The 13348-nt window shown below is 39.8% G+C and overlaps 1 protein-coding gene across 1 annotated transcript; it reads right to left on the reverse strand.

Moving 5' to 3' along the window:
• Nucleotides 1-14: 14 nt before the first annotated feature.
• On the reverse strand, nucleotides 15-5939 carry LOC131366101 (protein shisa-like-2A). The gene is made up of 3 exons (XM_058410284.1): nucleotides 5515-5939; nucleotides 2625-2761; nucleotides 15-2255 (listed from the first exon to the last, which is right to left on the reverse strand). The coding sequence occupies exons 1-3, from the start codon at nucleotides 5694-5696 to the stop codon at nucleotides 2071-2073; spliced, it is 504 nt and encodes a 167-aa protein (XP_058266267.1). The 5' UTR covers nucleotides 5697-5939; the 3' UTR covers nucleotides 15-2070.
• Between the last annotated feature and the right edge of the window lie 7409 nt (nucleotides 5940-13348).

The raw sequence follows: 13348 nt of genomic DNA on the forward strand, positions 1-13348 counted from the left end.
CTTCACAACTCTGAGGGATTTCACACTGAGAGAAAAAAAACCAGATAACAGCAGCTAAACAAACAGCTCAGAGGGTCAAGATGTCCACTGCTGTGTGGAGTTAAAACTGTCAGAGGGGCGGGGTTATCACTTCTTTATACGAATGAACGAATCAATAAACAAATAAACAAATCTATTAAAATGATGGTAAACAGAAATACCTCAGGACTCTTGAGATGCATTTTCAGTCCTCCAGATTATGTGAGCATGGCTTCGAGCCAGTGTTAGCATATGGTCGCTAATTACAGGCCGTAATGTGTTAGCCTGTAAGGTGCTAAAGTGCACACAGTGTTAGCGTATGTTTGCTAATGATAATTAGCAGCTGTGTTGATATTTGGTAAAATATTATGATTTGATGTCAATGTTAAACTTTCTCTCAGGAGGACAATTACATTAAAGTAGTCTTAGAAACAAACTCCTCCTCCAAACATGTTTATTTTGAATCATGTGTGATGTTGTTTAGCGATTTTGGCACAAATCTGTTGGTTAACGTTGTTTTATTGTCTGCACAGTTACAATGATGTTTAGCATGAAGGTTGAAGCTTTGGACTAAATGACTAAAGGGCCGCTGCATCGTTGTCTTTAGGAAGAGATGAAGCGAGGGCTAAATCTCACTGCACTGGTAACAGAAAAGCATTGTGGGGAAACCGGTGAACAACGTAAATACAGCTTCATCAGCATGCTGATGAAAAAAATCCTCACAGGTTAGTTCTAACACTTCATACGCAAATTGTTCATTTTGCTTCCTTCTCCCAAGAGTCATGAGGAATCTGGAGAAGCACAGCAGATGTTACTGAAGAGATATTAATGATATTTTCTGCCCCACATTAGAATAGGAGCAGCTGAGGATGAGTTTATTCAACAGAAACAAAAAGTCAGCTGCTCATGACAAACTGAACAGATGAGTCCAGAACCTGATTCTGTCACCTCAGGTGAAGGGAAGGAAAAATATAATATATAGAAAATAATAAATAAGATAAATAAATGTATGAATAAATTTACTTTAGAAATCCATTCATGTGACTGTCCTTATCCTGGTCTGGGGAGATGGTAATGACGGCATGGTCGTGTGTTTATGCTGTAAGCTGGTTACAGAACAGACAGCAAGGAGCTGTAGATGGTGTGTGTTGATGAATCTGAGGACCTGAGCTGACCTGAGTGTGGCTGGCGGACGGTTTGTACACCATGAACCCTGAGACTGTGAGGTGTAGTGTTAGTCTCATGCTAATGAACAGATGAACAGACACCAAATGACTTTACTATTAATGATCAAGACCTAGAGGAACTACAGCAGCTTCCTGCAGCACAAGTAACCTGATAAAACATCTTAAACTCAGCAGGAAAAGAAAGAAATGCTCTGCAGATGAACTCGTCGTAACCATCATAAGCAAGTAAAGATTCCTTAAAGCATTAAACGTTTTTCTGCAGTGTTACCAAAATCAAAACTGGACCTTCCTTGATCTGAGGTAATTCACGTAATTCAGTTTATTTGAATTCAACATGCTAACATTATAAACGTGTTTTGTGACATCCCTGACTGATAATGATAATGCTCAGTCAAACAGAAGCTTCGTGGTTTCTGGTCTGTTGTGTCTGTATGTGAACAGCTTCATTAATAAAACACACTCGCGGTATTGAACACAGCGAACAGGGAAATCAGTTTCACTCGTTTATCAGAAACAGTGCGACAGGTCATGTGCATTACCCGAAATGGAAATGTGCGCTCCATGACAGCTGAAAAGTCTTTACATGTCACATCTGCAGAGAAATATCATGACAGCTTGAAACAGGACAGCGTGGACACTTCAGACAGAAACAGACGAGAAGGCAGTCACTTGGCCACCAGGGGGCCCCGTAAGACTGTGGCGATGTTATTCTTTAACTCGTTTTATATTCATGTCCGTGGTTCACGGCGAGTCCGCGGGTGTTAGCGCAGTTCAGGCTCTCACACGGTGCCCCCTTGTGGACAGGACAGGGTAGGATGGTCTGTGGAGCTACTAAAGCTTCAGAACCCAAGCAGCAGACGGTGATTTAGGAAGGCCCTTCCACGTTAATGGTGGTGACGGTGGCCATGTAGCAGCGCTGGAACAGGCGCTCCGGGTCGGCAGGCTGGTTGTCGCAGTGCAGTTTTCCTCTCAGAAAATGCTTGCGGAAGCCTTGAGGTCCGGACGGAGCATTGCGCTGATTTGGACCCTCTGGAGGACCGGCCTCAGATCCTGCGGAGCAAACGACAAACATTTAAAAATAATAAACTATAGTGTGTCATTGCGAGGCTTGCGGCCATACCACACTGAAAACGCCCGAAACTATAGTGTGTCATTCTACAAAAACTTAAGCATGCTCTTATCCTCGCATAGCCACGTAAAGCTAACAAAACTGATTAGTATGCTATTGAATTTAACTTCAGAAGCGTAAATGTAGAAAATGATATACTGCTTTTTTCCCCTGTAGGATAAAAGTGACAGAAAAGAGTAAGAAGATGTTCATGTAACAAATATGCTATTGTTGTTGGACCGATACATCAGAAATTCAGGTTTTCATTGTTGCTGATCTGTGTGTGTGTGTGTGAGTGAGTGAGTCTATACCTGGCACCTGTAGCATGAGACCATTATCGAGGCCCCGGGGTTTGGTGGCGATGAACAAGTAGCAGAGCACACACAGCGTGATGATGAAGGCCAGCAGCACCACTGCAGCTATAGACAAACCCACCAGAGCACCAACACTGAGGGAGGTAGAGAGGGAGTGAGAGAGAGAGAGAGAGAGAGAGAGAGAGGCGGGGGGTAGGTACATTGAATGTTCATACAAAAACACAGCACTCCAGAGGAAGAAAACAGATAGATAAATGTTTTCTCCCCGTTATAATTTTTCGCTTTATGTTTAATTCACTTGCTATTTTCTCTTGCTCCTGGTGCTGTATGCTGCTTTGACAATGAAATGTTTTGTTATGACAACAATAAAGCACACAGTTTAATGAAAAAATATTGAACTGAGATGCCGAGAAAGAAACTGCATGTCCATACAAATACAGAGAGAGAGAGAGAGAAAGAGAGAGAGAGAGAGAGAGAGAGAGAGAGGCAGACAGACAGAGACAGACAGACAAACAGTGAGACAGACAAACAGACAGACAGAGAAAGAAGAGACAGATAGACAGAGACAGACAGACAGATTTTTAATCCTTTTTCTAATTTATGGAGTTTTTATTCATCAGGAGTTTCAATCACACACACTTTTATCCTTATCCCTTGTATATTGTTTTTACCATTTATAGTTACACTTAATGATTAAACACCTCCTTTTCTCCCTGCCAGAATCAGAGAACTGCTCTGCCCAAAGTATTGGCCCCCTCTCTACTCTGTCCTTGTGTGTTGATTTATTCTCCTTAAAGCACTGAGCCTGCCGTGATGCCAAACAAAACAAGACAGAACTTTCCATCTCACAGCGTTAACATGGACAGAACCTGACCCTTATGAAGGCTAGTTAATGATTATCATGCAGTGAGCATGAATTGAGTTGAGGCTTTTTACTGAACACCTCCATGGTGTGAACGAGGTAACCGTATCTGCTGTGTGTGTGTGTGGAGAGTGACAGAAAAATGAGCTACTTTATTTAAACTTATCATCATCACCATCATCATCATCATTCATCACATCGTCTGCTCTCGTTTACGCTTCAGGGAAGAGCTGGATTTCCTCCAACGAAATGGATTTTTTAGATTTTAACTTACTCATGCGCATGATTTAAACAGCTCTTGCAAATAATTCCACACTTTGAGCTAATAAAGGGATTAGGAGCTCATAAGACATTCATTAAGCTTCATTTGGTTAACAAATCCGTGATGGTTTTGTTCTGGATGTTGAGCTGAATGATGTTGGTTAAAATCTCACTGCTTTCACTCAGACCTGGCTCCAGCTTGCTAACTAACACAGCAGCCATGGAGCATTCACTAGCTAGTGATGTCTCTCAGGCTATAAAGGTAACACATAACTAGTTATCTAACTACCTAGCATGAACATTAGCCTCTGTGTTAAATTAATAACGTGCAGTTAAGCTACGAAACAAAACAAGGTATTAGTCTGGCAGCTAATTTGTTTCTACTGTTACTGTTGTAGCTAATTTACAAGTTAGCTGGCTACCACAGCAGCCATGTAGCATTTCCTGTAGCTGGTTAGTTCTGGCGCTGGGAGGAAAATGTTAAAATTAGCATTCGAGTGCAGAGATTGTTTTTTGTTTTGTTGAATTATGAAGTCAATCTTCACTGAATGAGGCTGTGCTGTGTGAAGATGATGTTTAAAGAGGAAGAGCACTCAGAGTCTCGAGGGCAACAAGTCAAACACTTCTCCTGCTCATTATCAGCTTTCTGAGTGTTTTCTGAGTGAAATGCGGGCGAGAAAAGCAAACAGCCAAATAATTCGATTTTGGATCCACTGAGAGCTGTTATGTGAGTTGGAAATGTTTAACAAGAGTATGATGAGCAGCAGCTTTATGGGTGAAGTCAACACTCGATAAACAAAAAAAACACAAATTACATTCAAAATTTCATGCAAAAATTAGGTTAATGTATAAGTAGGGAAAAAGGTTTAGCCTCCAGTTTAGCATCACGCAACCATTTGAATGTTTGGTTATGTGCATTCTTTTGTGAATGGCGAGTGTGTAAAGGTTCAGACATTAGTTTTAGTGCATGACCCTAATTCATTAGCTTTAGACTTCCATTTCTGTGAGCTACACTAGTCTCTAGCACTAACTGAACTCTTGTTACAAGTAATAATAATAAAAAATAATTCCAGTTCCAGTGACACCGTTTACCCCACAGAGCTGCTGAGTTCTGGACTCTGGCTGGTGGTCAGGTGCTGATTAATTCTCCAGAACAGCATAGCCATCTGACTGTCATATAAATACCTTATCGTTTCCATAGCAACAGCTTGTTCACAGAGACGTGTACAGTGCACGCTTCACTTTAACGCAGGTATGGAAGGAGTCTCCACTGTCACACTCACAGATAAAGCTGTAAAGTTCTCCCACATATTTAGGACAGAGGAGTTTACACTCTTTGTGGAGATGGAAATGTTTGGGAAGACGTTACAGTACCAGGTAGCGACGTTTACAGTAACAGTCAATAATTCCAGGTAATAGCCCATGCGCTCACCACACGGGTCAGACAGTTCTACTCGGGCTTTTCATGCTTTTGAGTCACGGAGTAAATTATGGTTCTAAAGAATTCTCAAGAGAGAAAAAAGTCTACACACTAGGGTTCTACACAGAACCTTAAATCAACAACCATTAATCCATCCATTGTCTATACGTGCTTTATTCCTAATTAGGGTCACAGGGATCTGCTGGAGCCTATCCCAGCACACAATGGGTGAAAGGCAGGGGTACACCCTGGGCAGGTCAATCAACAACCAAGGAATCCTTAAAGGTTTTAGATTTATAAAGTAGTATTTATGAGAAAAAAGTTTGTGTGTGTGTGTGTGGTACCTGAGCCACCACATGTACCCGTACTCGTAGGGAAAGAAGCTGTTGGGATCGTCGCAGCAGTACTTGACGTCGTTGAAGCCGCAGCAGTACACGGCTCGTGCGTCTCCCCCCGGTTTCGGGCAGGTGAAGGCGTTGACGAACACGCGCTCTGCGCTGTAGTAGCTCGTGCATTCCGCGCTCATGCTGCTGACCGGCGCGCGCGAAGGATGTGAGAAGAGAGGGAAAGAAGGAGAGAGCGCAAAACAACAAAATAAAGAGCCTCAGATCAGATCAGATGAAAGGATGTGAGCGGCTTCATTCTGCTGAGTGTGTGTTTAAAACAGAGAGAGAGAGAGAGAGAGAGAGAGAGAGCGCACGAGAAGGAGAGAGAGGAAAACAGGGAAAGAAGCGTCGAGTGCACCTCTCTCTCTCTCTCGCTCTCTCTCTCTCCATCACTTTCCCCTCTCTTATTCTGTCTACAGCTTTATTTTTGGCTTTTCTTCTCCGCCCCTCTCTCCTTCCTCTTTATACATCTTCATCCTCAATATCTCCTTCCATCTCTTTTTCTCCTATTTCTCCCCCTTCATCTTTTCCCCTCCCTCTCACCCCTTTCTTTTTCCGTCCGATAGTTTTATCTCCCTCTTTCTCTTTCTCTTTCTCGCAATCCCTCTCATTTCTTTTCATTCATTCTTCCTACTGTATCCCCATCTCTCTATTTCTTTCCATCTTTCTCTCCTTCCTCTGGCTGTATCCCTCCATCTGACTCTGTCACGGTTGAGTAGACTCAAATGATTCGTATGAACAACTCTCCAGTGAAACAGCATAAAGTCCTGTTTTGCTGTTACTCCAATCTGATCTAATTAGATAATGATAGAAATTAGACCAAGCGCACGTGATGTGAATGACAGTCCAGATGAGTACAAATCTAATCACAAACAAAAGACTTGAAATTAAAATGTTTATGTAACTATTTTATAAATGGAGTAAATGATGAGACTCGTAACAAATCTTTAATTGAGATTTATTTAGAATTTTATTTCAGTGTATAATCATTCATTAATGTGTATTACTGTGTTCTAACCCCTCTCCTCTCTTCTCATCAGTACCCAGATGGTGAAAAAAGGACCTGGTGACGTGTTTGTGCTGAGTAACATTACAAAAACACAGAAAAAAAAAAACCGGTGCATTCCTGTGAGAGTATAAGAGGTTCCTTTAGCTTTAGCACTAATAGCTTTGAGCTGTGCAAGCCATTACAGGTTGCTTAGTTACTGTACATCACAAGAGAGGTCACAGCCTCCCTCACAAGGAACAATCACAAAAACTCTCTGCAGGACGAAAGTGATTGCGATCTTAGCACATGGACTGGAGGAAAAGGATAAATGACATGATTAGCATGGTAGCCAGACTTAAAGCCTTTTTCAGATTAACTCTACACGGAGTCCTGTGGTCATTTTCCTTTTCATCTGAGCTACTTTGTGATTTTATTTACATCCAGGTCTGCCATGTCGGTGTTTTCCTCATCCTCCTCTGAGAAAATTACAGGCCTGCTGATTTTCATCAAACTCAGCGCTCATCTGAGCATCAGTTTTACTTCGATACATGTTCTACACCTCATGCTGAAAAAAAAAGGTGTTTCACCCGTAGATAATAAACACATCCTGTATCACTTCACCAAACACATCTTCTTTAGAAGAAATGCTCAGCTGTGTACCTGCTCTGGTGACATTTGATCAAATTAGCTCTGACCTTCTCCTCCTGCTGTTAACAAGCAGACTGTCAGCGAGGAAGCGAAAGAGACAGGAACACACAGAGGAAAAGAAAAGGAAAAAAAGGAAAGGAAAAGTTACATAAAGAAGAGCAAACTCAGACAGCAGGTTTGAGAGTGTGGTCACGAAGACCAGCCCTGTTTCGCTTAGCACTCGTTTACTGATAATGGATGGAGTCTGTGAAAGGAAAAGGAAAGAGACGAATACAGCAGGGTTCAGAGAGGCCATAAAGAGCCCAGAGAGTGAGACTTCAGAGAAGGAAAAAAAACAGATCACGTCTCATTTCGTGTTTGTTTCTGCTGCATTTATAGGTGCAGGTATATTCATTTTTGCTGAGAGTTTTAAAAAATCTTTCAGGTGAAGGATGGACTGAAAACTGTGCACTCGAGAATTTAAAGCACATTCACTTGACTGACAAACAAAAGCATGATGCACAATGACTGATAATTACAAACAAATCACTCAATCACACACAAATGACTAAATCTGACTGTATAGAATATAAAGTGTTAAGTGCTTTTTCAACAACTCACACTGATCCAAACACTTCAATGAATCAAAACAACTAAATCACACGCAAACGACTGAATCACACACAAACAACTGAATCACACACAAAATACTGAATCACACTTAAAGAACAGAATCACACACAAATGACTAAATCTCACACAAACTACTGAATCACACACAAACCACTAAATCGTACACAAACTACTGAATTACACACAAACTACTGAATCACACATGACTGAATCACACACAAACGACTGAATCACACACAAACTACTGAATCACACACAAAATACTGAATCACACTTAAAGAACAGAATCACACACAAATGACTAAATCTCACACAAACTACTGAATCACACACAAACCACTAAATCGTACACAAACTACTGAATCACACACAAACTACTGAATCACACATATGACTGAATCACACACAAACGACTGAATCACACACAAATGACTAAATCTCACACAAACTACTGAATCACACACAAACTACTGAATCACACACAAATGACTAAACCATACACAAACAACTGAATCACACACAAATGAATGAATCACACACAAATGAACAGTGTTGGGGAGTAACTAGTTCCATGTAACGGCATTATGTAACTTAATTACAAAATAAATGTAACAGTAACTTGTTACAGTTACTTAGAAAAATATGTAATTAAAATTACAGTTACTTATGAAAATGTTAAAGATTACAAATAGAGTTACATCTGAATATTTTCTTTAAAAAAAACTAGTATATGTTGAATAAATATTAATTTGTTGTTAGAGTTTGTTAAAGCGGTGCTATTCTGATGATTTTGATTAGTTCTCTGGTTTGAATTTGCGGCGCGTCTGCCAATTACGTTAATCCACATGGCCTCGGAAAGCTTTAGGCCACTACACTGTCTGAGAGTTACCACCATGGCGAGTGATAAAAATGCATTTCAGTCCTGAAAATTTAAAAATAATTTCATCCTGAAATCCAATAAGGGGCAAATATAACAGTTCAGTGCAAAATTTGTTTGCCGGCTGTTAAAATGCTTTCGACATCAAAGGCTTCAATATTGAACCTGAGGAAGCATCTGCAGGTATGGAACCTAGCCTTTCTTTATTTTATAATATATTTAAAATGTAAATTTTTTGTCATTATTGTGAGTGTACAGAAATAAAAACAGACCCTTTAGTTTCAAATGATATATTACTCGTTTCTGTTTAATAAAAAAGTGACGGAGTGGTCAGTTAATTTACTGTGGCTGCTCTGTGGAAAAAAACCACTAAAACGCGCCTGCGCGTTCATCGAGCCCATAGTGTACTCAAGACCTGTATTCATAACATTCAGAACAAATTAGCTAGTCTGCTAGTCATGGGCGTCGCTAGGCCATTTTAAAGCCCCCCTAAAATTCTGCGATTCTCCATAAACTGTACACGAATAAGTGATCTCCTCAGTCCCCTTTAAATTTCATATGAAAACTCCAGCAGACTTCGGCTCCTCCCCGTCTTTCAGCGTGTTCTTCAATCTGCAGACCGCGGCATTACAGAGCGAGGATCAGAGGACAAGTGTGTGTGTGTGTGTGTGTGTATGTGTGTGTGTGATCAGGAAGACTCGTATTTGGCTTGTTCAGTACTCAAATGTTATACACATCTATGCAATACAGTGTAATGCTGCAATAAGTTTACCATCCTACCCTATTAGTCAAACCTTTATTTTATTTTATTTTATTTTATTTTATTTTATTTTATTTTATTTTATTTTATTTTATTTTATTTTATTTTATTTTATTTCATTTTATTTTATTATTTATTTATTTATTATTTATTTTTACTATTATACCCTCACTGGGGGCTGAGCCCCCCTTAAATGAAAATCCTAAAATCGTCCCTGCTGCTAGCTACCTTTACCAGGCACACTTCTATTCATGAACCCTTTGACAGAAAATATATAGCTCACACTTTTCCTCCTTGAAAATGTGTTGGTAATGTCAGATCTAATATAACTTAGTTATTTTAGCGCTGTAGCGTACATTATGATGACTCTTTTCAGATTATGTTTTTTTTTCCAAGGCATTGTTACTTGCCAGTGTGTCCTGTCATAGCTATGCAAAGATTTGATTCCTAAAACAGTATTAAACAATTTTTGTTATGAAGTCTGGTTTTGTGGTGGCTGTGCTTAAAACTAAATCAATATAATCTTAATTCAAGTGATGAAAAAATATAAAATTCTAACAGTAAACAGAGTTAAGTACTATTATAAGGTTAACCCTGCCTGGTATAAATGTTTGGAAATGATTTCGTTGAAAATATCCATTAGAAACTTAAAAGTAATCAAAAAAGTAATCAAATGTAATCAGTTACTTTACTTTTATAAAGTAATTGAAAAGTTACACTACTTATTACATTTTAAACAGGGTAACTTGTAATCTATAACCTATTACATTTCCAAAGTAACCTACCCAACACTGCAAATGAATGAATCACACAAACGACTGAATCATACACACATAACTGAATCACTCACAAACAACTGAATCACACACAAACAACTGAATCACACACAAATTATTGAATCACACACAAACAACTGAATCACATACAAGTTATTGAATCACACACAAATGACTGAATAACATACAAACCACTAAATCATACACAAACAACTGAATCACACACAAATGAATGAATCACACACAAACAACTGAATCACACACAAAATACTGAATCACACTTAAAGAACAGAATCACACAGGGCTTTTGGAGTGATGTTCGGGCTCAGACTTGCTTTAGTAAAATCTACATCTCACGACACATCCAAAGCATCTTGTGATTCTGGTTTTAAAAAGTGGATCAAATGAAAATGTGATGTACTCAAAACAGAGCAGAACAAATACTTCAGGATTGGCTTTTGCTGCAAAGTGACCCAGTTCATCAAATTCATTTTCTTTTCTCGTCCCTGTGGATTTAACAACCCAAATTTTTCCCGAACAGAACTTCACATCTTGTTTTTAGAATTCATTTATAACGTGAACACACCTCAGAAGTCTGTTTTATCTTTTTATCTTGGTTTCTCAGCAACGGCCCTCAGCATCCATTGCTGCTCCGTTCAAGAGCTTTATTAGCCTGCACAGTGACTCAGCACTTTTAATCGATTTGAACAGGTTTAGACTGCAGCCTGGGCAGAAGGAGCACTCGGAAAAGTTACAGAGAAAATATTCATGTTAAAGGGTCATGCTGACCTTCACTTCCATGGAGAGAAATAACTTCCTGTAAGTGAATTTGTGTTACTAAAATTTTCCATTAATGGCAGAACAGCAAGACCAACCTCTGGGTCAGGACAAATGGCTTTCTGAAATTATTTGAAATTATTTTTGAGTTGAAATTATTATTAAACTATGAGTTTTCTACATTTATGACTGTGAAGACTGAAGAGCTGGTCAACATTGAGCTCAGAAATGAGTCAGAACAATCAAAGCTTTACCATGAACTGTACAAAGATCAGGCATAACATTATGAGCACTGACAGATGGAGGGAATAACACAGATTATCTCCTCATCATGGCACCTGTTAGTGGGTGGGATATATTAGGCATCAAGTGAACATTTTGTCCTCAAAGTTGATGTGTTAGAAGCAGGAACAAGGGAAAAGCGTAAGGATTTGAGAGAGTTTGACAAGGGCCAAATTGTGATGGCTAGACAACTGGACCAGAGCATCTCCAAAACTGCAGCTCTTATGGGGTATTCCCGGTCTGCAGTGGTCAGTATCTATCAAAAGTAGTCCAAGGCAGGAACAGTGGTGAACTGGCGACAGGGTCATGGGTGGCCAAGGCTCACTGATGCACGTGGGGAATGAAGGCTGGCCCGTGTGTTCTGATCCAACAGACCTCCCCCGATCTCAATCCAATCGAGCATCTGTGGGATGTTCTGGACAAACAAGTCAGATCCATAGAGGCCCCACCTCACAACTTACAGGACTTAAAGAATGTGCTGCTAACATCTTGGTGCCAGATACCACAGCACACCTTCAGGGATCTAGTGGAGTCCATGCCTTGATGGGTCAGGACTGTTTTGGCAGCAAAATTCGGACCAACACAATATTATGCAGGTGGTTATAATGTTATGCCTGATCAGTGTATGAGTCTTGTCCTTTAGGCAACTTAAATATTAAGATTGTAGAAGTTTTTGGTAAAAAAAAAAAAAAGGACAGTGTAAATAATCATTTTTTCCAAAGAAACAGAGCTTCGGAGATACAGTGACATTATTGTAGTGTAGTTCACCTTGTAATTAGGATGTTTTTGCAGAATATATCACTGATCTGACCAGGACACAGAAAAATGGCTCATTATCCTGGGAAAATAAAACACCCATAACATGTTTATTAAACATTTATTGCTTACATATTTGTTTATTTTACAAAGTGATGATTTATGGCCAGTGTTCAGGGGTTTGTATGTAGAAACATGAACGCTGTGTGAGATCTCAGGAGGATGAACTCATTTTATTTGTCATCTGTTTGGTGAGCGCAGACAGAAGATACACTGCACCAGAAATGAATCAGAAAATCTATTCTTTAAAGCCTGATGCATCTGAATCCCATTAAAACAGAAGGATGGAGACGTGAGTGAGTACGTTTCAGCACGCAGAGAGAGCGAGCAGGTCTGATGAAAATCCGCTGAAATGAGGTTTGTGGATATTATCAGGAAAATGGAGCCCATTATATTTGCCCTCCAGTAGAATGCAGTAAAAGCAGAAGTTGTGCTTTTAGAATAAAATAATGTGTTTTCCTATAACAGCATCTTCTTATCTTCTCATCTCTTTTGTTATTAATTAAACAACCAGCCTCTCTTTTTCTCTCTCTCAAAGAAAAATAAGACAAAAAACTAATGCAGCTTGACATGTTCCTTTCTTATGTCGGAAAACCTGCTGTAATAACGTCAGAAGAGGCAGCAGTAGAGGATGTAGTGGATGTAGTGGCAGTAGTAGAGGCAGTAGAAGAAGAAGGAGAAGAGGCAGCAGTAGTGGATGTAGTAATGGCTGTAGAGGCAGCAGTAAAAGCAGCAGTAGTCGATGTAGTAATGTAGTGATGTAGTAGTAATGGATGTAGAGGGCAGTAGTTGAGGCAATAGAAGAGGCAGTAGTCGAGACAGTTATAGAGGCAATAGAAGGGGCAGAAGTAGTAGATGAAAAGGCAGCAGGTGTTAATGTAGTTGCAGTAGTTGAGGCAGCAGTAGTAGATGTAGTGGCAGTAGTAGAGGCAGTAGAAGAGGCAGCAGTAGTTGATGTAGTAATGGATGTAGATGGCAGTAGTAGAAGCAGTAGTAGAGGCAGTAATAGTAGATGTAGTAATGATTGTAGAGGCAGCATGAACAGCGGCATCAGCACTATCACTAACAGCAGTCATAATGCTTTATGACCAGAGATAAGCCTCACGGCTCAGCTGTACAGTCTGCCTTTTATTCTAAATAAAATATGCAGAGAAACACACACTAATCTGCTGCTGACCCAAAAACATCCAGATCCGGTTTCTCTGTCCATTAAAGTCTGTCAGAGTCACAGGCTCATGATCTCACACTCTCTCACA

This window comes from Hemibagrus wyckioides, linkage group LG15 (genome assembly GCF_019097595.1).
Source record: "Hemibagrus wyckioides isolate EC202008001 linkage group LG15, SWU_Hwy_1.0, whole genome shotgun sequence".
Lineage (NCBI taxonomy): Eukaryota > Metazoa > Chordata > Actinopteri > Siluriformes > Bagridae > Hemibagrus > Hemibagrus wyckioides.

Bases quoted from the DNA above. Each gene is read 5' to 3' on its own strand.
- LOC131366101 (XM_058410284.1), bottom strand. From the start codon at position 5,696: ATGAGCGCGGAATGCACGAGCTACTACAGCGCAGAGCGCGTGTTCGTC. The intron at 2,762-5,514 runs GTACCACACACA...TACCTCCCTCAG, and splicing joins GGGTACATGTGGTGGCTCAG to TGTTGGTGCTCTGGTGGGTT. The intron at 2,256-2,624 runs GTATAGACTCAC...TTTGCTCCGCAG, and splicing joins TCTCATGCTACAGGTGCCAG to GATCTGAGGCCGGTCCTCCA.